This window comes from Callithrix jacchus, chromosome 4 (assembly GCF_049354715.1).
Source record: "Callithrix jacchus isolate 240 chromosome 4, calJac240_pri, whole genome shotgun sequence".
In the NCBI taxonomy this organism is placed as follows: domain Eukaryota; kingdom Metazoa; phylum Chordata; class Mammalia; order Primates; family Cebidae; genus Callithrix; species Callithrix jacchus.
This window is the reverse complement of record NC_133505.1, coordinates 151,520,938-151,545,597: the sequence shown is the minus strand read 5'-3', so window position 1 is coordinate 151,545,597 and position 24,660 is coordinate 151,520,938. Positions and strand designations below refer to the sequence as shown.

At 37.9% G+C, this 24,660-nt stretch overlaps 1 protein-coding gene across 15 annotated transcripts in view; it reads right to left on the bottom strand.

The window, feature by feature from the left end:
• The window catches only part of UTRN (utrophin), a 578,097-nt gene that overhangs the window by 79,117 nt on the left and 474,320 nt on the right, over positions 1 to 24,660 (bottom strand). For all 15 annotated transcript variants that reach the window (XM_008995200.5, XM_078370245.1, XM_035296914.3 and 12 more), the window contains 3 exons: positions 24,288 to 24,348; positions 9,672 to 9,733; positions 7,648 to 7,722 (listed from right to left, as the gene is read on the bottom strand). In XM_008995200.5, coding sequence (XP_008993448.4) covers positions 7,648 to 7,722; positions 9,672 to 9,733; positions 24,288 to 24,348 — 198 coding nt within the window. The remainder of the gene's footprint in view (positions 1 to 7,647; positions 7,723 to 9,671; positions 9,734 to 24,287; positions 24,349 to 24,660) is intronic.

The window sequence follows — 24,660 nt, the reverse complement described above, 5'->3', positions numbered from 1 at the left end:
GGCGGCACTTCTTAACTAGTTCACTGTTTTCCTCATCTTAACTCCTGCAAATAGCCTGAGCACTGCTCTCCTCTTCATTCTTGGTGTCACAGCCAAACTAATTGTTCTTAAACAGTTTTTTTATCATGTACATCATTACATTCAAAGTTACTGAAGTTGCTGTTTTAAAAAACAGGTTTTGTAGAAAAATAACAGCTTTCTATTGTCTACTGAATCAAGCCTGATCTATAAGATTGTCACAATGTGGCCCTAACCTGGTTTGCTTCCGATGATGCTCTAACACAGAGGTGACCTGTAGCTAAGAAGAAATACTAGAGCTTCCCAGGACAGACTCCACATCCATCAGTCTTCACAAATTTGCTCCCATTCTTTCTCTTCATGTGTACAACATCTATGGTGGGCACGGCTGGGGCTGGAGCCAGGAGGGTGTGCACAGGAGGGGAAGGCAGAGTCCCTGCTCTCAAAAACATACTGATGGCTTTACTAAGAGGAGGAATAAACATGCCCTCCATGAAGAATACGCAATATCCACGAGAGCTGCTACTTCTCGGAGAGGAAGGACTACTGGAAAAGGCTCCCTGGAGAGCTGCGATTTGAAATGGGCCTTGAAAAACAGATGAAGTGAGGAAAGAATTCCGGGTGGAGAGAAATGCTTGAGCAAAAGCAAGAATTCAGTCAAGCCCAGAGGCTCCAAGGAATGGTGGACTGCAGGGTGGGGGGTGTGTGGCTTACATGTGAGTGGCTTTTGCTTACAGTGAAACAGACAGTAGGAACACATGGGCCAGGCACACACTGCCCAAGGGGAGGCCTGCAGAGGCCTGGAGGAGGAATTGAGATGAAAACGATGAAATCTTTTTTTTTTATTTAACCTATTTTGAGTCATTCATTCACTAACTGAAAACAAAGAGACAAAGCAGATTATCAAACTACACCTATCTATACATTTATTGAATGTGGAGATGACTCTTCCAAATCTAAACACACGGATAAGGAAAATTAGAGCCCGCATTGATTTAAGGTCTGCTCACAGAAATCAGTTTTTACAAAATTCTTCCTCTGTTTCTGTATTTAACCTTTTAGCATTAAAAAAATCAGACTTGTAGAATTCTAATCCTATTTTTTCTTATTTTTTCATTTTTTAGGATTAAAAAAAGAAGAGGCAAAGAGAAAAAATAAGAGGCAAAGAGAAAACAGTTGGTTTTATATATATGTGTTATATATTTAACTTTTTATCATTAAAAAATAAGAGGCAAAGAGAAAAAATAAGGTTATATACATATAAAACCTACTTCTTTCTCTCTGCCTGATGCATAAACTGTTCTCTTAAAAAAAAATGACATATTTTGACAGTTAACTAAAATGAACAAAAGCTTCCTTTGTATTTATCCATTTGTAGCCACTGAATAACTACTAATTTTGAATTTCTAAAGACATATGAAATGTGTCCATGCTAGCTGTCTGAGTACTACAGAATTACTTATTTTTTCAAGTTATCTACAATATAAAAGAATTGCTTTAAAACTCATACAGATTAAAATGATTTCAAAAACAACAGGGAAGACTTTTTTTAAAACGGAAAAAGACACACATAAACATACAACTCTGGATAATAGATCCATTTCCTTCAGATGTCAAATTTATCATTGGTAAAGTTAAGCTAATAACAAAAATAAGTCAAATAAGCTTCATATGAGTTAGAGATGGTGTCAAAAAAACTAAGAACCATCTGGAATTTTTATTGTCATTCTTACCTCATTCTTTTACAATGTACAGTTGACCCATGAACAGTGCAAGTTTGAACTGTGAGGGTCCACTTATACGTGGATCTTTTTCAATTAAAGTTAAACACCGAGTGTGCCTGCCTCTCCTGCCTCCTCTGCCACCTCCTCTACCCTTTCTGCCTCTGCTACCCCTGAGACAGCAACACCAACCCCTCTTCTTCTTCCTCAGCCTACTCAACGTGAAATCAATGAGGATGAAGACCCTTACGATGATCACTTCCACTTAATAAATATTAAATACATTTTCTCTTCTTTGGTTTTCTTAATATTTTCTCTTCTCTAGCTTATTCTGTTGTAAGAATATATAATAATAGCGTATCAAATATGTGTTAACTGACTGCTAATGTTAGGTTTTGGGTGTCAAGGGTCAACTGTACAGTTTTCACTTGTAAACCTCTAGAGGGCAGAAGCCAGGTACCTGACAAAGGAAACTGCTTAATAAAGAGCAGTAGCTAGGGAACTACAGCTCTCCACAGACACCAAGAAACATGTCCAAATATTGCCAAAGGCTCTACGTTTTCTGAATTCCAACACTGATTATGCCAGTAACACAGCACTGCTATTGGATCTCCACATGGCACGAGGTGACAACAGACCAAATTCCAAAAAGCCTGTTTCCTGAATCAGGCTGTCCTTGCATTTCTTTCTGAAGTCTCGCTGGTGATACACTCTGTAGCAGTGACACTAATTTGCCATATCCCACAGACTATCATGTCTTCAATTTTTAGTGATTTACTCTGACACTTTGCCTTAGTGCTTAAGTCAAGCATAAATCACCCTGAAGTGTGTCACATTCTGGTACCTTTAAAGAAGTGACTACATTTAAATCATAGAAAATTATGATTAAGATTTTCTCGTTTCAAAGGGAGACAGATGACAGCTCAGTCATGTGGTAAATGAAACAAACAGCAGAATCATTTTCTATCCAACCTTCTGACTTTCCTTTAATCCCACATACAAGGCGCAGGGGATGGAATAGAAATACATCATCATTTTCCTGTTCTGCAGAAAATGAACACTGTTTAGCACCCAATCTTGGGCTTCTGTGACACTTCTCCAGGTCTCAAGCTATGTGACTTTTTTTTTTAATTTTTTTTTATTTTTTAGCATCTCTCCTATCTCCTCTTCCCCAAGCACCTCATAAATACAGGCAGAGCTTAAGGTTTCATATCTGGCCTTTTGCTCCGTGAGCCTCAGGCCCGCACTCATTCCCCTTATTTCTGTTACTGCTTCTTTCTGGATGTCTCCAGATTATCTTTTCTCCTGCTGATCTCCTGCCTCAACACTTGACCCATGTCTCATTGCTCTGTTCACTACAAGAGCTACATTATTCTCTTTCAGGAAACTCTGCCCATAAAGGCCTGGCCTTCTTGTCACACTGAAATCCAGTCTTCAAACCTTGAAATATCCTAACATCCTCCCTTCCTCCACCCTCCACAATTTACCAACTACCCAATTCCCCTAGTCATCAGTTCTTCCTCAGGCAGCCTTAAAAATCTAGACGCTCATCTCCCCTGCTACAACTCCCAGCCAGCTCAGCCTTAACCATCCTTCACCTGAACTATTTACCCATTCTCTGTTCTCCTCTGCCCTTCGGTCTTTCTTAGATATTCCCCAAAGCATACATCCATCTCTGGCCCTGTCTCTAAACTCCCACAACACAGAAAATGGCTCATGGCTTCCCATTATATGAAGAAAAATATCCAAACTTGAAATACAACACAAGAGTCTGAGGAACAAAACTGAGAGGAATTTCAGAAAAGAAATGAGCATCACATTGACCTAAACTAACTTTAAGGAAATTTCTGGATATTGGACCAAGAGCTAAGCTATTCCATTCAGACTCTGACTTGATGTTCCCCGAACACCATCCACACCCTAATTCTCACACAGGTAACTCCTTCTCTTCTTAACCCGAATTAACTGCCTTGTGCCTAAAGCCCAGGTGCCTTTTATAGCCTGGCTCATAGGCCCACTCATCAAGGAAACCTGCCTTCTTCTTCATAGTAAAAGGGCTCTCTCCCTCCTGGGAACATACTTCATTCTGCTTCTCTGCTATTACCTATCACATAAAGTTTCAAAATCAAACTACAAAGGAATACAGAAAATAGGCATGTGTGGTCTAACGAAAAATAATAGAACAAATACCCATTAGTCCATCACACAGCTAAAAAAAATAGAATGTTACCAATATCTTGGAAGCCCCTTGGAAATCCTTCCTAATTACATCCTCTCACCATCGCAGGGGTAACCATTCACCTTTGTATTTCACTTTGTTTTTAGAAGTGTATATGTATCCCTAAATAATATAGCAGTTAGTTTTGCGCGGTTTTGAACTACATATAAATGGAGCAAAGCATTACAATTTTTTCTGTCATTTAATTTTTTCGTTTAACTTTATAGTTCTAAGATTAAATCACGTTGACGCTGATTACTAGTCCATTGATTTTTTCGTTGCTGTAATATGTTGATAAATATACCAACATTGAATAAGTTTTACTATTAAAAAGTGCTGCCATAAATCTCCTTGGACATCTATGTCTTCTGGCATACTGCTGCATAACCTGCAAACTCAAATCATTCACTCGGTATGTCCTAAAGCAACCCCTGCTCTGAGCCAGAAACTGCATGAGGTCCTAAGTAGAGAACACAGACTCATCCCTCCCATGAAAGCTTAGTTCATTTAGCGAGGCAAACAATAAGTAAATAAAGAGAATATTAAAAATTATGACTGACACTTTGCCTTAGCGCCTAAAACAAGCACCAGAAGTGCCACGTAAGGAAAAGAACAGTTTTATGAGATGCGATAGAAAACCTCATTAAAAGAGAGATGGTCAAAAACATTGAGACTGGCAGAAATGAAATGTCTTAGCTAAGGGAAGAACAGAAACATTAAGTTGGTGCAAAAGTAATCGCGGTTTTTGCCATTACTCTTAATGAAATATCCTAAACTTACTTTTAATGGCAAAAACCGCGATTACTTTTGCACCAACTTATACAAAGAGCTAGGACAAGTGTTTTTTAGGCAGGAGGAACAGAATACAGAGTTTATCATTTCTGTCCTTAATGGGTAATGAAATGGTGACGCCCAGTGGAGCAGAGGGAATGAGGCAGACAGAAAGGTGAGCCAGGCAAAGGCCATTCCATTCTGAGGACAACAGGAATCTTTTCTAAGCAGGGCACTGGGTTCACATGCAACGTTCTCTCTCCAAATATGAGTCCTTGAGTGTGAGAACCAAGTCTCTTTATACTGTTTTATCTCCTGCACAAATCTTGGAGTCCAACAAATGAATGAACAATGTCACTGCCCTCCGCCTTACGCTGGGTGGGGATTTGCACACTATGAGAGACAGCTGTGACCTAAAGTAGTTCACAGTGGCGACGGGGCAATCCACCTCACATTACGCCAGCACACAAAGGCAAGCACGCGTCAGTGAGCAAGAGAACCTGCTATTCCAGGCAATCATAAACTACTGGGAAAAAAGTGGAGACAGGTGGGATTAGCTTGTAAATGTTTCCAAAAGAGGTAAATCTTTAACAGTATTTGGGAGGAATAAAGAGTTACAGGTCATTGCAGAGGCAGGGTCAGGGTTTTTCTAGTAAATGGAAAAAAAGGAAGAGGAAGAAGCAGATTAATAATAAACTGGTGAGCTCCAGGAGTGGCACACAGACCGGGCTGGGGGGCGGTGGGAGAAGGCAGTGGGAAAAGTCAAGGCCAGTTGGCTCTGAAAAAAGTACCTCATCTACTTGAAATCCAGTGTAATCTATCCCCTTTTCTAATTGTCATTTAGTTGTTTAATTGTCATTACGAATCTCGTTTAGTTTTGAAAATGGAGGAGCATCCCTGCTCTTCCTCTCAGGTTTGAGGGGAGGAGCTGAGGAGGGAATTTTTTCTTTAGGAGTCCAAAGAACCAGTAGAAGAAATCACCATGGCCAGGTGCAGTGGCTCGCACCTGTAATCCCAACACTTTGGGAGGCCAAGGCATGTGGATCACAAGGTCAAGAGATTGAGACCATCCTGGCCAACATGGTGAAACCCTGTCTCTACCAAAAAAAAAAAATATATACACACACACACACACACACACACACACACACACAAATTAGCTGGGCATAGTGTGCCTGTAGTTCCAGCTACTCGGGAGGCTGAGGCAGGAGAATCGCTTGAACCAGAATGTCAGAGGTTGCAGTGAGCCAAGATTGCGCTCGGCTATTACCTATTACATAAAGTTTCAAAATCAAACTACAAAATCAAACTACAGAAAATAGGCATGTGTGGTATAACAAAAAATAACAGAACAAATTATTTTCCTATTTAACGAAAAATAATAGAACAAAACTGCACTCTACCCTAGTGACAGAGCAAGACACTGTCTCAAAAAAAGAAGAAAAGAAGAAAACACCAAATGTGTTAATATGTTTATCCACCTAGAAGTGTTGCTGAAAACTGGGACCATGTTCATAATGACACAAAGCCGTCCTCTGTCGATGGAATTTTTGTGGCTGAGTCACTTGTCCTCATTTTATAGCTCATCAGGGCTGAGAAGAACTTCCAGACCCGTCAGCTGGACCTTGGATGTGCAGCTGAGCCTCTTTCAGAACTGCTGCCACCTTGGACTCCTGCACAGACCAAACATTCCTTTTGTGTGTTCATAATTTACTTCCTATTCTCTTTTCACTCAACATATGGATTACTAGCCAGAGCATGGTGGCTTTCTCCTCTTTGTCCTGGTAATTCTGCAACACTTGCTGCAAATACTACAACGTGCAAATCATCTCTGAGGCTCTGTGAATGATGCAAGAGTCAAGGTCGTCTCATTCTTCCTTGCGTTGCCTTCTTGGGAGGGGTCTTTCAGCCCTGTTGACTTCCCTTCCATATATAGCTTAAGCTTTTCTTATTTTCAAGCTTTGCATTGCTGTTTTCTCTGAATTTCTTTATACCTTTCTCTCCTCTACTCTTCATGTAGCCAGCTTGAAATTTATTACTAATTTCTATTGACGTTCAAGGAGCAGATTTTTCAACCCTAACATATCATTTTTCAAAGGATAATTTTTAAAGCTTAACTGAACTGCCTAGACACATATTAACAGTTAACAAAAGGTAGCAAACAAGAATACTTGAAACTTTTCAATTTACCCTATCATAAAAGAATAGTTAAATATCACTTTCCATAATAACCATCTGACAAGTCCTAAATGTTCTTTGGGTAGACTCAATCATTAAAACTACAACCATAAATAGAATCCAGATAGCATAAACCGATATGCTAAGTATTCACATTTCTACTTAATTTTAGGTTATTTTTGAGGAAAATATCCTTTTGATGAAAGGACTGTCATAGAATACCACTCTGAACACATCCTCCACAGGAAAAATGCAATAATACCAACTGTCTCAAGATACATTTAAAAGAAAATAGAGCCTTGTGTCTAACTTGTTAAGGTGCCAGTTCAAATTTAGATCACGAATGTGATTTTTCAGTATTTCTTTACATACGGTTGTATTGAGACAAACTGGAGCTCTACACTTCCAAATGGGCAAAAGGTACTGAAAACACATGACATACTACCTTGATTCCTTGATTTAATCCTTTTAAATTGGGTGGCAGCACCATTTTTGGAAAAGCTTTTTACATTACTCTTGTGTTTTGGTTAATTTTGTTCTCAAGTAAGAATGACATATGTTCAGTACTGCACACTGATGGGGCAAGTAATAAAACATTTACAGAAACACAACCAACTCCTTGAATGAGGTACACTGAAAACCAGATTCACTCTGCACACACACCATCCTCTTCATTTAGCTTTCTCTTTAAAAAAAGGCGATTCAAATAACAGAGCGATTAACTTTGGTAGAATCACTCACAACATAGTGCCTTTTGTAGTCTTCGGATTTTGATGGCTGTACGGTAGGCGGAGAAACGTACATTATTCAGGTCAGCTGAAACAAAGGAACAATTGGAAGATATGCTTATTACTGAAGACATATTGAATGCCAAGAATGTATTTGCTTACTTTGGATGATGAAAAAGTATTATGTCTGCCTGAAATAAAAAGTCTCCCAAATTTCCCAACATGTATTTAAGAAAAAAATTAAATGATCCTTAGCACCATGTTGAGATACATCTCAAAGCAGTGCTACTCAGAAAATTCTAGGTAAGTATTTTCAAACGGGTGTCAGGGCTCAGAACATGGTGGGTTGAGTACTTCGAAATGCAAGAGACTGGAAGGTCTCAGAAGTAAGCTCTCTGACCTTCTCTGAGTCTCTTGTCTCCTGCCCCTCTTTCTCCTTCCAAAGCGATAAACAGAAACCAGAGTTCCTCTTCCCCAAGGTGGGTCATAAAAGCTAGAACTTCTCTTCCCCAATGCAAGCCACAAAATCCAGAAAGTTCACTTTGTGACCTTCTTCCTTCTCTCCTGTGACAGGCATCCTGTCCCTGGAGGAACAGAATGCCTCAGGGAAAGGCCAAGAAGAATCTGAACAGATTGGCTTTGCTGGAATTCCCTTCTCAGTCTATTATTTAATCACACCCTATCATCCGATCACAATTCTGTGCCATCATCCATTCCTCATTCAACCTAAGCATCAAAACAGATACTTTTCCCTGTTGTCATTAAGTCTTTGGAAGGTTCTCAATCAGGTAAAACTCTGATTAAATAAATTTCTTGTGCTTTTCTGGTAAACCTGTCTTTTGTTACAGGAGTGTCATCATGACCCTTATGATGGGTGAGAAAAAGGTGCCAACCCTTTCAGTTTTTTGGTAGGAAAAATAGGAAGGTGATGAAGAGAAAGCACAGCTATCACATGGCTTATTAAATGCACTGCACAGTAGGCTGAGGGCCCTTCCTTTTTTTCCTGGTAAAGGAAACTTTCCTCCAGGGGCATCTCCCACAAGGACAATTCATTTTCTTCCAACCACACTGCCCATCACACTATTCATGAAACTCCCATCCTGATTGATTTGCTTGTTCTGCCCTTTTGCAGATCTGGTTAAAATGATCCTATAATCAATACTCAACTCTTTGGAAACACTAGATAATGTAATTTATTTCTTTGTCCCCTAAAGACAGAGTATCAGAGATTAGTAGAGTTAAAAGAAAACTCAGATATCTTCAAAATTTGCTAAGCAAACCAGTGATATATCTTCTGTATGTCTAACCTTTGCAGGTCCCTTCACCCACCCACCAAAATACAGACTCACACAGAAGCCCGACATTTAAAGTGATTAAAAAGGGGGCATCCCTCTTGTTGAAATGAGAGAGGGAGGCTGAGGGTGCTGCTCTCCCCTCCAGTATCCCCTTAGCTACCCCAAGAGAAAACAAAAAAAAACCACTGGATCAACCAGAGGAAGTAGCAGGTTAAACAATAAGTTGAAAGTCACTTTGTACTAGAAATTAAAATAAAATTGGAATTCTCATCTGTGTTTTCTTGCATTTTTATATAAAAACGAATTTAGCTTTTAACAATTTAGACAAATTTAAACTAGGTCACCTAATTTGATAACATGTACTAAATAAAAAGTGAGCCAAAAGCAAATTTAAGGTAGTGGATTAAAGTTGGCTACATTGTAATTGTGTATCTATATATATTTTTACATGCAACGCTTAAGGTTAAGATGACTCAGTATGAAGGAGGTAAAACCTATGATTACATTCCTCTCTGCAAATCAACTCTTTTTGGCTCACATGATTTCAAACCACACAATTCTCCTAAGAAAGGCAACACCTGTTTACTGCACTGCCCTTCGAAGTTTAGCTCCTTTTAAATGTCAATGTCATGATTCTTTCAACATTAACATGCCACGTAAGAAAAGCTGGTGATCAGCTTCTATTTAAGAATATACAGTTCTCAGTTGTTTAGGTTAACGTATTACTATTAATAACACTTACCAAGGGATTGAAAGAGTTCAGTCATTTTAGGATGGTCCCAACAGGTGGTCTGTGTTTGATGGCTGGAAAAAAAAAGTAAAATTTTAAAAATAAACAAAAGATCATAAAACATCATATAGGACACAAAGAAAATACCCAAATAGAAATATTTTTTTCAAATTTTTAAAAATACATGCAAAATTATCCTCATTATGAACCATTCAGAAACCCAATACCCAATTGTTACTTAATATTTGAAACATTGGCCGGGGGCAGTGGCTCTGCCTGCACTTTGAGAGGCTGAGGCAGGTGGATCACTTGAAGTCAGGAGTTTGAGATACTCCTGGCCAACATAGCGAAACCCAGTCTCTACTAAAATACAAAAATTAGCCAGGCATGGTGGCGGATGCCAGCTACTCAGGAGGGTGAGGCATGAGAATTACTTGAACTTGGGAGGTGGAGGTTTCAGTGAGCCAAGATCGTTCCACTGCACTCTAGCCTGGGTGACAAAGTGAGACTCTGTCTCAAACCCCCCCTACCCCCAAAAAAAAACAAAAAGAAAGAAAAGAAACACCATTAGTAAATTTTAGCCAGGTGTTGTGCCTCATTTGGGAGGCTGAAGCAGGAGCCAAGCAGGAGTTTGAGACCAGCCCGGGCAACATAGAGAGACCTCATCTCTACACAAAAGTTTTTTATGAAAAATTTTAAGTAATAAATTTCATTTGAGCAACTACATTGTGAAAAGACAAATGAAATTTTTGCTTTGTCTATTTCAAACAGAACTGAAACTAAAAGGTAAAACCTAGATATAAAATATGACTGTCATGAACCCTTGGGCCGTGGCTTGATATGGCCACATCAGTGTAGGCTCCAGAATAAACCCACGTCTGTTAAGCAGATACAGATTATCATTCAGAACAAATCCTCCAACAGCAGAAGTAGTGCCGTGAGGGTCACTACACTTTAGAAGTCTCATCATATTTCCAAAGACTGGAGAAACAAGTCAACTCTGAATAATGTCATCCCATACTCCATGGAGCCTCCCTCCTCCTCTACCTTGAGCAGGACCTTCCTCAGCACAGATCTACCCTTTCTTCTCTTCCTGTGTATCTGGGTTCCCCACTCCCCTCAGGTAAGTGACTCTTGCCACTTTTACCGCATGTTCCTCTTCTCAGCTTCCTCCAGTCAACCAGTATTATTATTTTCTAAATGTATTTAACTGTTTTCCTCCTGTTCTTCACCTTAAAAGCAAGTTTTACACTTTCTCTTTTTCTGTAAATTTCAAAACTAATTCATACATTAGATGGAAGTTTTTGGGTAATAAACTGAGGTTAAAACATAAATGAAATGCTTAAATTAAGTTTCTTAGGTACATGTGAAGTAAACAGTTCATGATTTTGGTGGGTCAGTGGCCTTATGTTTAAAAAGAGTTTGCTGCACCTTATCTACGTCAGGGTAGATTAATAACATTTAATAGTGCTCCAAAGACTTCTTAGATGCACCTAGTTCTTATAAAACTGTTTAGTAAGCTAAGCGAACCAGCGTAATACCTAAGAGAGTGATATCACAACATTCATAAAATCAAAGTCAAGAGAAATTATTTTTTAGCCTATGTAATATATCAAAAACTGGGGCATGTCACTGGGAAAAAAAACATCATCACTGTTATATATACACAGGTAACAAAAACTCCAAATAACACTTGGTTTTGAAAAATATTTAAAGAGTGTATTTCAATTGGGTATGTATCCTGGAAATTCCAAGATCTTCAACAAAATGAAATAATATAACTACAATGTGAAGATCTGTCTGGAGGTGGAAAGTTGTCTGGCTCCTCTACCCAGATTCTTGACTCCAGTGCAGAGACAAATACTTCCACTTCATGTTCCACTAACAAAACCATTTTGAACACCAACAAAACCATTCTACCCTTTGGGTTTGATGGTAGTGCTACTATCCAAAGTGCTCCAAAGACCATGGAGCAAGTACTGAAGTTATTTGACCTAAATTCTTACTATTCATTGTTAGGCTCAGAGCTTTACAGAAATGCAGAGTCTCAGAAAGGATTTCCTCCCTCTATCCAACAAGTATCCAAGGATATGCTGAGTAGGTACTGCAATTCCAGTAATGCGTCATGGGTCCCAGTCTGAGAGAGCCTACTAGGATTCATCGATCTCTTGTCTTCTCTTTCAGGGAATTTCAATCCCCATGACAACAGTACCATTCAGAGACAGACATCCCATCATAAAGGAGCAAACCAAGGCTCAAGAACCAAATTAAGGCCATCGGTATTTTAAACAAAAAAATAAGTATGCTTTCCCTGGAATTGCAGGCGTGGGGCTTCACCTCACACAACCCCTACAGAATCACAAGAGGAAAATGCCACTATTTCCCAGTCAGGCGGAGGACTGAGAATTCAAGGTGAACACCCGCTTGCTAATGGCTCTTTTTAGTGAAACCACTACTGAGAGCTGAGGGAACACACACATTTGGCAAACAGATGGAGGCAGGGAATGGCATCTCCCTTTGTGCATTCAATACCAGTTGATTCATTAGGCAGAACTGCCAACACGAAAAATAAATACAGCCTCTGGTAACAAAAGTATAACTGCCACTTACCAAACAACAGAAAAAAAAATAGTAGATGCAGTTGGCTGCTGGTTTCTTTTTTAAGTCGGGGGAGAGGGTTAAAGCAAAATCCACAATGAACCCAAAGGCGTAAAGTATTTGAACAGCTGCAGATAGCTCAGCTCCTCTTGCCAAAATGCCTGAAGTTCTCCCAGAGTAGGCAACCAAAACAGAATAAAAGTAGCATTTTCCCCCAAAATAACAACAGCTTGGGTTCTAATTAATCTCAAATATGAACGGGGAGTGGGACTTCATATTGTGCAGCTTGATAAGCTCTAAAATAAATTATGATTTTATTACTAAAATTCCTCTTTAAAAAAGGCAACAGCAATGGGAATCTATCCAAGAATTAAATAAATAAATAAATAAATAAATAAAGGCCCAACAAAGTAGCAATTAACAATTAAGTACAAAATCACATGTAGCAAACAATAGTGAGAACATGCGACTTGTAACTAGCTTGGCCAGCCATCCCAGTTTTGCCTGTGTAGGGAAAAATTGTGAAGACCTTTGCTGTGGGCAAAAAAAAAAAATCAGTGATTATCCTGTAAAGCTTAAATTATCTTTTTTTTTTGAGACAGAGTCTCGCTCTGTAGCCCAAGCTAGAGTGCAGTGACACGATCTTGGTTCACTGCAACATCTGCTCCTGGTCCTGGTTCAAGCAATTCTTCCGCTTCAGCATCCGGAGTAGCTGGGATTACAGGCATGCACCACCACGCCCAGTTAATTTTTGTGTTTTTAGTAGAGATGGGGTTTCACCATGTTGGCCAGGCTAGTCTTGAAGGCCTGATCTAGTGATCTGCCCACCTCAGCCTCTCGAAATGCTGGGATTACAGGCATGAGCTATTTTAAACTCTGCAAACTGCAGAAAACAGATAGTAATGCAAATTATTTCTGTCCATATAAATGCAAATTGTGCCTACTGGAATGCAATTGATTATTATCCTGTGGATATTGACCAGTTTGTCAGCTTTGCATTTAGAGGTAAATTCATTTTAGCATCCCTAATCTGACTATAAATATGTGACACTTTGCATTCTCTTTGGAACCTATTATAACTTCTTACCGGTTCCCTTATTGTGAGTTAAACAAAACATGTTCTTTTCGCATTTGTATAAAAGTTAAGATTTTACCTATTTTGAAAATTATCCTTCATGCTTTATACTAGACTGGATATAGGAATTATAGGAATTATACTAGACTGTATATAGGAATTATATACTAGACTGTATATAGACTGCATATAGGCATTATAAATTTGTGTCCTGGTATAATTATTAAAAGTGCCCCTTTACTCTGAACTGCCCCAGCTGGGATAACATATAATCCCTGCATTTCATGAACTTTATTAAAATATTAAGTCAATAAGGTTAAGAAGTGGTATATCCCTCCACCTGTTATTACTCATAACAATGTACACTGCTATGCCACAGAAAGTAAAACACAAATAATATAAGATTGTAGCACCAGCAAACAAAACACAAAAATGTTGTGCCGCAACACTGCCCAATATGTAAGACAATGAACCAACCGCTAAGGACGTGTACTTTTGATAGACTGGTAAAATATTGATTCTGGGCAAATGACTGCTCTGGGAAAGACACTCCTTAAACACATTTGTCCTCATTAGAGTGGTCTCATATTTTTCCAAGAAACCTTAAAGGATGATCAGAAGGCATCTTGCTTGTCCAAAAACTGACATCCAAATATACTGAATTGCTACTAACTATCCAATTTTATGCTTATAACTGAATTTTGTGAGGTTTGCTATATATTATTCCATTCCAATTATAATCATAAAGGCATATAACAGAACAAAACTAACAAAACTAAAGAGGAGTTAAGTAAAAATACAAATGTGGGGACAAGAACTATGTAGATTGCTCTGAGATAAGACAATCACAGAAAGAGAAATATTTCTTCTTTGCTGTGCAAAGTAAAATATAACATACTAGGTCAGGATATATGATATTAATGATGGTAACAACCTGTTATGTGAGGGCTCAATTTGTACCAAGTAAACTTTTTTGGGTAAACTTTTTCTATGTGAAAACTCAATTTGCATTACAATTCTAAGATTGGGGTGACAATATTGTCCCCATCTTACAGATGAAAAAAACTAGGGCAGAGAGTACTTAGACAACTGGCCCAAGGTCCTATAGTAAGTAAAAGAAATAAGATTTTAGCAAAGATAGTCTCATTTTAAGCCTAAACTCCTGAAATGGAAGTATATTTGTATAATTAAGAATTTAAAATATTTCTTGATGACTCTGTTCAAATTTGAGTACATAGCCTATCATTAGAATCATTACAAATAACCTCATCTCCCTTGCTTCTCTCTCACCCCTTGCAAATCGCAGCCCTGGATCAGCTCAATTACTTGCCTACTCTGGACCTGAGCAGCTGTGGATAAAAACAACTGGAGAAAATCACTCAACAGACAGACTGGTTTTACTTTAAACATGTGATTTCAAACCTCAAATGTCCAACCCCTGGCAACTACACCACATTCCCTAATATACTTGCTTTCCCAAACTCCGTAATAGAAATCCACTACCGCTGTCTCCCCAAACTGGTTTCTTTCTCTGCCTTAGCATCATTTTACTTTATGCCACTCTTCATTGAAAACCTAAATACCACTAGATGAGGACTCCTTTATCTTTCTACCACCAAATCAGAAAACCCCCCTCCATCTCCCAGTTTGTCAACCTCTCTCCCCTTTAACAGAGAAATTGTCCCCTTCTTATCAAAGCCCAATTCTTCCCAATAATTTCTTAAAAATGTATTGTGCTGCACAGTTACCCCTCTCTCAAGAAGACTATCCTTTGTAGAATATAAATGTTTACAGACTTGCCATCCTTACACACACATGTGCACGTGCACACACACACACACCACACATAAACCCTACATTGAATCTATATTTTCTGCTAGTTATCACCTTTTTTCTCTTTTTCACAGACAAAATTCACAAATGAGTACCATATCTACTTCCTCGTGTCCCAGTCACCATTCAACCCACATCTATTTGGCTTTCAACTTATCTCCTGCACCCAAACTGGTCCTATAAACATTAGCAATGAACTCCATGGTGCCAAGTGGAGTCGCCATGCCTCAGGATGGGGAAAAATAGAAGAGACGAGAAACATTGTAAGTAAGTTATATAGGGCGTTAGAGGTGGGAGGTGCTATGAGAAAACCATAAGTCTCCTGAAAAGGAAGCTAACACAGGCAAAATACAGGTTCTGCTAACATCTACTTTATGTATGCGTATAACAGTTACATATATATAGCAATCAAACACAAGCTCCCAACTAATCAATTTTGCATTCAGATGTCTAAAGTATGAGGAGTGAAAACAAATGTTGGCAATCTGATATGACATCATTTATTTGAGAAATACCTTCTTAAAGATCTAAGAGGTGGTATACTTACTTTGGAATTTATAATATCTATAATCCTTTTTCAGCCAAGACTAGGATATAGGAAGAATGTGGAGTACCCACATCAGTAACATTGATTCTCACTCTGTGCAAGTGTGTGTGTGTGTGTGTGTGCCTGTGAAAAGCCACTGGGGAGGATGGAGGTAGTGAGTGAGAAAGCTAGGTAAGGAGTAGTTTCTATCTTCCTCAGGTTATATTCAACTTCTTCATCCACTCATAAAAACTCTCAACTGTCCTCTAAGCTTTTAAAGTCAGGAAATCCAAAGATATACTTTTAGAAACAAAGAGTTAATTTAAGAAAAAAGTTAAGAAGTTTGGATGACAGGATTTTAAGGGAAAAAAAACCATGCTGTTCAAAATTCAAATAAGATCTATGATCCCATTTCAAAACAGGTACTATAAAATTTGGAGTCTTCCTTAAAAAATGCCGTTAGTATCTCATAATAATGAAGACAGGAGGTAGGAGGATTACACTGTAAGTAATGAGTAATTCTGTAGGATTTGACCTTAAAATGCATTTAGGGTGGGCACAGTGGCTCATGCCTGTAATCCTAGCATTTTGGGAGGCCTAGGCAGGAGTATTGCTTGAGGTCAGCAGTGAGAGACCAGCCTGGGCAACATAGCAAGACTCCTCAAAAAAAAAAAAAAAAAAAATAGCTCCCAGCTACTCAGGAGGCTAAGGCAAGAGAATCGCTTGAGCCCAGGAGTACAAGACTGCAGTGAGCCATGGCTGCACCACTGCACCCCAGCCTGAGCAAGAGAATGAGACCCTGTCTCTTAAAACACACACACATGCACACGCACACGCACTTAAAATAATTCCACACTCAGGAGTAGATTTAAGGATACAAACATGTAAAGGACTATATAAAAATAGGCAACCATACCATATACCTCAAAATACAAAATTTCAATGTTGCAGGGATGACTAATAGAACATGTGTTACAAAACAATAAGATAAGGTTTATTTGTATTTGTTTTTGAATAAAGTAGTAGAATAAATGATCAAAACTGATGTTCCTAGGTGTGAGCGGGAGGGACAGGTGATAACTGTCTTGAGGGTACTAGAAGACTGTCTGGAAATACAAAAATGCACATATTCAGTAAAGACAGGGGAGCCACTAGCTTGATAATATTTCTACATGAGCCCAGAATTCATAGGGAACCCACCTCCTACCCAACCCTGACTCTTGAACTGGGGGAGATTCAGACCATCAGTATCGATGGCCTATAATTCCTATAGGCCATCGGTTGTTGCAGTGGCCCTGGGGAGCCTTGTATGCCCCCATCTGAAGGTGTTAACACCAGGTTTATGTTCCCACCGCAGTTGAATAAATGATTGCATCCTTTCAGTTTGATTTTAAAAGTTGGATTTGTAGCTTTTAGCTTTTTTTTAATGCTACTTTCTCTCTCTCATTTATGTATTTTTAAAAGCAGAGATTAATTACTTCTAATTTTTCCTATATAAAATCTTTTACTGTATTATTTCACTTCATAATCAGCACATTTCTATTTATTTTACAATTTGAAACATTATTACTTCTGTGCTTTTGCTAATTGCAATGGCAATTTTAAAAGTTTAATCATTATAAAGGATAGATATCTCTTTTCCTCTCTTAATGGCCCCACAGCGATCCTTCCTGTATTGTATGGTGGAACTTTACTAACTGCATCCCTTACCCTAAATACAAAATTGTCCAGTAAGGCTGATGATGCTCTTATAATGCAATAGAGTTGGGTCATCTAGAAGATTCTGAGCCAAAATACTACTCCATAGCCCCAGCAATATGTACATGAATGGCAGTTGAGGTGATATTTTAAGTCCTGAACTACCTAATGTCTCTCAAAGACAACGTCAATTCTACCTGAATTACCTCAATTAACTGGGACACCAGTAATACATAAGATTTCTTTCCAGTAATTGTTTGCTGATTGCTGCAGGGCAGGCTCTATGCCGTTCTGATTTTTTAATTAGCCAAGGTATGCTTACATTCACTTTTCTGAAGCCTCTCCAAGCTCAGGAGTTTAGTAATCCTAAGGTACTTACATTCTTTCATAAAGCAATTTCATTCTTACCTACCCATCAGCAGAGTTGGCCCAGTGTGTTTCTAATATTTATTTTCAATAAGAAATATTTAGAGTCACATACTATTAGAAAAACAGACTCTCCAGTACATTTTTCTTATGCTTCTATTCTTTTTATTTCTTTATCATTAAAACCAAAACCACAAGCTCCACTTCTGGAAAGAGATTCAAAGTGTGGTCCATGAGTTCTTCATTAAAAAAAACTGGAACCTAAAAGACACTGTCCTTCATCTTCATGAAAGAGGGAAGGGAGAAATAAAGACTGCTGTAGAGACCCTTTTGGAGAGAGCTATGCTTATTTTTCTTTGTTGATTATACCTTTGCTATGGGTTTATTCTGTTCTGGGACAAGTTTTCTATCACCTTTAATGATAAAATGCTTTATGTTAATTCTTCATTTTTACCATTATATATATTTTGTTAGCTTTCATTTTCCTATTAGGCTTGTATTTGGAGACTGCCTTGCTGATACTTCTCTCTGCCCTTATTTATTTATTTATTTATTTATTTGAGACAGAGTTTCGCTCTTGTTACCCAGGCTGGAGTGCAATGGTGCTATCTCGGCTCACTGCAACCTCCGCCTCCTGGGTTCAGGCAATTCTCTTGCCTCAGCCTCCTGAGTAGCTGGAATTACAGGCATGTGCCACCATGCCCAGCTAATTTTTTTTTTTTTTTTTGTATTTTTAGTAGAGACGGGGTTTCACCATGTTGACCAGGATGGTCTCGATCTGTTGACCTCGTGATCCACCCGTCTCAGCCTCCCAAAGTGCTGGGATTACAGGCTTGAGCCACCGCGCCCGGCCCCTCTCTGCCCTTAGTTAGGGAAGCACTATTTCTCCTGTGTTACCTAAGCTGGTCCACAATTCCTCTAAAGAAATATGCACTAATTCTCTCCTCTACATGGGATGTGTAGTTCTGCCAAGATAAGTATATAGATTCTATGCAAATGAACTAACTGTATGACTGCAATAAAGATCAGCTACATGCTCCCCAGGATTTTACAACTATTTCAAACTTGATTTCTTTTCAGTTACTGAAGGATTAGGGCAGGTAGAGGGTGGCCTTGGGAAATGAGAGGGTGTCTAAAAGAGCTTTGCAGGATTAGATTATCAAGAATAGAAAATAAATGTATAATAAGAGATGTAATAAATTGAAGATAATCTTGATTTGGATCCTCTCAAAGGGGGAGTTAGAAAAAGGGGAAGAAATGTCAGTAAATTTTATAGATACAGACAAGTTTAGCTGGTTAATTTATTGCAATATTGAGGAATGTCGGTTTTAGAGAATGTGACATTCATGGTATATATATGGTATACAGAGGTTACTAATATGTTCATAACGAAAGTTGTGTGATATTGTACATGTATTTAGGGTTCTATGAGGAATTAACATCTGCACTTCAGACTTACTGAAAAGGCTTACTGAAGGCTTACTGAAAAGTCAACCACTAAGGTTTTAGAGCAGATCTCATAAGGAAAAAGGAAAACCATATTTTCCTAACTACACCTTACTACATTCTATTAAATACTGTGACTTAGCAACAGGCCGAATGTATAGAGAGCCATCTGTATTTTACGTCCCTTAGGACTTATAAGCCAGCCACTTTGGCCATCTTACTCACAGAAACTTAAATCTACCCACTGACAAAAATATTTGGACCATGTGGATGGGAAAAGATAGAGGAAGGCCAACTAGCATGTTTTCCCACCTCAGAACTCCTCTCATAGTATGTTTTCCCACCTCAGAACTCCTCTCAAAGTCCAACTGGCAAAGACTGGGAATGACATCTTCCTATCCATGAAGAAGCACCTTTGTCCATTACCAGACCCTAGTGTGAAACTGCTTTAAACATCTAGAAAATAGACTGTCCTGTAGAAATCAGCCTACGGAAAAGCCTAGACAAAGGCAGTGTGGAGTAGTGGAAAAAGCATGGGCTTTGACCCTGCACAGCTGAGCTCAGTTGCTGGCACACAGGAGGTGCATAGTAAATGGTAACCAGTCTATGGTAGGAAAGGAAGGATGTTTGCTCATACTTTCTCCACTACTATCCTCCTTCCTAAATATAATCCTTCATTCTACTCAATGTTTCCATGGGACTAAAAACTTCCATCCTCTGACTCAACTAATATTGGGGGCAGGACACAGCACTGCATAGTGATCAGGAGTTCAGGAGCTGGAGACGATCCCTGGGTTCAAACACTAGCTCTTCTGTTTACTGGCTGTGTAATCTCAAGCAAGCTGTAAGTGTGCTTATTAATTACTTTTAATGTACTTATTGATCATTCATTAAGCCTTATCTGTAAATGGGGATAATTACAGTACCTATACTTCACTCAGCTATTGAGAAAATTAAAAGAGATCATGTGTGTACAAGATTCAGCACAGCACCTGGCAAATGACTGTTCAAAAATGTCATTTATTACAATGATCATTATTATTTCCCACAGCAACTATTTATTATTACTATGTTGTCATTATTTCTGGAGCAAACTGAGAAGTAGTGAATTTTACATGATTAACGTGACACATTAAGAAAGTTCGACCCAACCCAAAGCTTTCATTCCTCTTATCCCTCATACTCCCTGGAAATTAACTTTTAGCTGAGGAACAACTTGTACATAACCAAAAATTTACAATGAGTGAGAACTGGCTTTATGGCAGATTTTTGTATATTGTGAAGCCAGCAAGAACCATTTTAATTTTTTTTCCTTTTTCTTTCTTTCTTTTTTGAGACAGAGTTTCACTCTGTTGCTGAGATTGTAGTGAAATGGTGTGATCACAACTCACTGCCGTCTCAACCTCCGAGGCTCAAGTGATCCTCGCACCTCAGCCTCCTGAGTAGCTGGAACTATAGGCACATGTTACGGTGCCCAGCTAATTTTTTGTAGAGATGGAGTTTTGCTATGTTGCTCAGGCTGGTCTCCAACTCCCGGGGTCAAGTAATCCACCTGCTTCAGACTCCCAAGTGTTAGGATTACAAGCGTGAGCCACCGCACCCAGCCCCATTTTAAATGGTCTTAAGCCCTGAATATAATGAGCTCTCATTGCACTATACTGGGAAAAAAGAAATAACTAGATCAGTTTCAGAAAGTCTGCCTTAGAAGGAGCAAATGCAATTTTCAAATGTTAGTTTTAGCTTAAGATATTAACAAATAGAGGGATTTATACTATATAGACTCTTTCAGTTCAGATTTATATTCTATCATTTTCTACAAACACGAGTCATGGAGCCACCACAGTGCACTTTAAAATATTAATAAGGAATTACCTAGAGACACAGAGATGTAGTGGGAAGTCATCAAAGTGGGCTTTAACTGATCTATAAAATTAAAACATGACAGAAAAAAAAAAACTTGTCCTTCCTAGTCTCCTTTCAACTTTCTGGCCATATTCTAACAGTGAATACATAGATGATCTACTTAAACACGAAAAATACTGAATATTTCTAACTGAATATTATTTTTTATTGGCTGTATAATATGCCCCAGGAAATTCTCATTGTATGACAATCATGCGAAATTTGTTTTAAACATTTTTCTTCTACTTTTGAAGCCATGCAAAGGGAAGTGTATATTAAAAGCTTTTTCATTCACCATTTGCTTGGTTATTCACATGGGAATTAAATTTTATTTTCATAACAATTGTTCACACGTAAATCCTGGCTTTTATAACTCTACCTTGAGAATTTGATGTTCCTTCCTCAAGAGGAAATAAACTGTTAAATTACACAATGAAAGATCCTGGTTAAACAAGTTTTGTGAAAACAGGAGAATTTGCTCTATACAAATGGGCACATTTCTAAACATTTGGAAGACTTAAAAGACATTTAACACTAATGCTACATATATTTTAAACAATCCAATCTTTTACTGGTGATGGAGAAGATTTTTTAGAATGCTGCAGTCCTAAACGTTATTATTTTAAATACCTGCCATAATTGTATTATATCTATTTTTGAGCACTGGTACTAGCACTCTAGCCAATGGGAAGTCGGGTAAAACTAACTTCCACTCTACCAATCGGCACCGTAAGAACACCGCCCCATAAGAACAAGAATACAGTCCTACTAGATCCTTCCAAATTTATAAACATTTTAAAATAGAGAAATTCTGATTTAGGTAACTTAATTCCCAGTCATATATAATTAACCTGAACGTACAATTCATTTTTAAAAAACAGCTAAAATTAAGGATGGACTTTAAAAGTGCCAAACAGATAATCATGATATAAACATAAAGCAAGAGATTTAATATTTTCTTTATTTAGTAAAACCCCAAAACTAGATCCAGTTTGCATTTTAAAAAAATCAGATGATGAAGGATTCTAAGTCAATTCAATAAATTAATTATTTCAATTAATTTGCATGAACTTCTTAAATTTTGTATAGTACATGTATTAATTTTTTATTGCTGCTATAAAAAATCTCTGTGATAAAATGAAAATTGGAAGGGCTGTGTTCCTTCTCTGGAGGTTCTAACAGACAATTGCATTTCCTTCCTTTTCTAGCTTCTGGAGGCTGCCTGCATTCCAGGATCATGTCCGCTTCCTATACTTTCCAAGCTGGTAGCTAGCATCCTCAAATCTCTCTTTGTCTCCTCTGTCACTTTTGAAGGCCTCTGAGATTACATTGAGCCCATCAGGATAATCCAAAATAATCTTCCTAATTTGAGATGGGCTGCTTTGCAACCTTAATTCTATCTGTGACCTTAATTCTCCCTTGCTATGTAACCTAACATTTTCACAGGTTCATCTTTTGGGGGTTGGGGACAGTCATTATTTTGCCTACCACAGTATATCAGATTTATATTTAAATTTGTAATATTAAATTCAAGTCAATATTCACCCAAATTAACCATTAAAGTTCTCTAATACTATTACTATTATTATAGTGTACAATAAAAATGTAAACAGTTTTAAATGTTTTTGGTTAGATAATTATATCTTCTTTCACTAGAGTCAGGCCAACTTACCCAGTGTCTAACCTCCTTCCATTTTACTTGTGCAAATTTGACACCAATCAATTGCTTTAATACCTTGTTCTCAACTCAGTGCGTTATACATTATTAAACTTCCATAAGACAATGTAACATATAATGCTTAGTATATATTATGTAAACCTGGTTTTCCCTCTGAGGATACATCTCAGACTGCAGTAAAAAATTACAAGAAAAGACTATTTCACTGACATTGACCTCACACAACATTTTCAGGAAGTATATTGGAAGAGCAGATGATGAGCATTTGCATAGATTTCGGAGATATCACACCCCATGTTAGAAATGATATAAAGGAAACTTGGCCCAGAGATCCTCACCTGACTTACCTGAGGTCACACAACTAACCTGAGACAGAGCTGGTTCCTGACAAAATGTGTTGTCATGATTATGACGCTGTTCATCTAACACATAAAATAGAGTCAACCATGACTCATCACTAGAGCACATTGTAAATGAATATATTTACTAAGTTACACTCCAAGGGATGTAGAAGTAGGATTTTATCATTCTGTTCTATGATAATATATAGCCTAAGCCAAGGATCAAGGTGTACTAAGACCCTGTGTAAGTTACAAAAATCTTATAAAATGTCATATAAGAAGAGGAAACAGTCTGCAGGAAAGAGAAACTAATTGGACAACAAAATCAAAGATCAGTGAGCCTATGCTAACAATGCGGATAATTTCTATAAGACAAAGAAAAACTTGACAATATTTAACTTGTTTATGATAAATCATTATTTCTTATTGGTGGAATAAAATGAGAAGAGTATAAGACATTTTTATATGGATTTTCTTGGAGGAAGAAAAATGGTTTAGAATTGGGAGAGTTTGGCCAGTGTGTGGTGGTTCACGCTTGTAATCCCAGCACTTTGGGAGGCTGAGGTGGGCAGATCACAAGATCAGGAGTTTGAGACAAGCCTGGCCAACACAGAGAAACCCTCTCTCTACTAAAAATACAAAAAGCAGCTGAGTGTGGTGGCACGCACCTGTAATCCCAGCTACTCGGTAGGCTGAGGCAGAAGAATCACTTGAACCTGGGAGGTGGAGGTTGCAGTGAGCCCAGATTGCACTACTGCACTCCAGCCTGGATGACAAAGACCTAAACTGCATCTCAGGAAAAAAAAAAAAAAAAAAAAATAGAATTGCTACGGTTTGAAAAATATCATTATGTAAAGAGTATTTTGAAATTCTGCCATTGTTTCCATTTTTTTATTTTTTTGTTTTTTAGAGACTGGATCTTGCTCTATTGCCCAGGCTGGAGTATTTTAAAATATATCAGCTAAACACATCTATATCTCTAACCTGATAAATGAAAAATAAAATTATCATTTTAAAATTAGTTTCTTTTTAATATTAAATATATCATAGCCTTCAGATAACAGAATTAAATTCCATTTTAAAAGTTATAGGGGGAGAAGCCTCTTAAGTTATCAATAAAACACAATTTTCTTGGTATCCAAAAGGAGAATTAAAACCAACTTACTTGATGTAATAGGGCACTTTATTATGTGAAATGGATCTTTGCCACGGCAGCTGGACTGACGCTGAGGAAACAAACGAGATTGTTGGAAACGTTGAAAACCAAAAAGCCTACACCTTAATGCAGAACAACTGAACGTCTTATAGCAAATCCAAAGGACTGTTCTGGTTTCAAAGCTGGATTCCTATAATTACGAGATCCACTGGGCCAAACAAAAAAATGGCTCTAAGGATTCATTTGAAGTAAAACAAGAAACAATATCAGTTCAAGGTCAAATGCCAACCAATTTAACCTGTTGATAAAAATACTTTTAAACTTTCAAAAGATTTTGTTTATAAACACTACAATTTAAAACTTGGTGCCATCTGGAAACTGT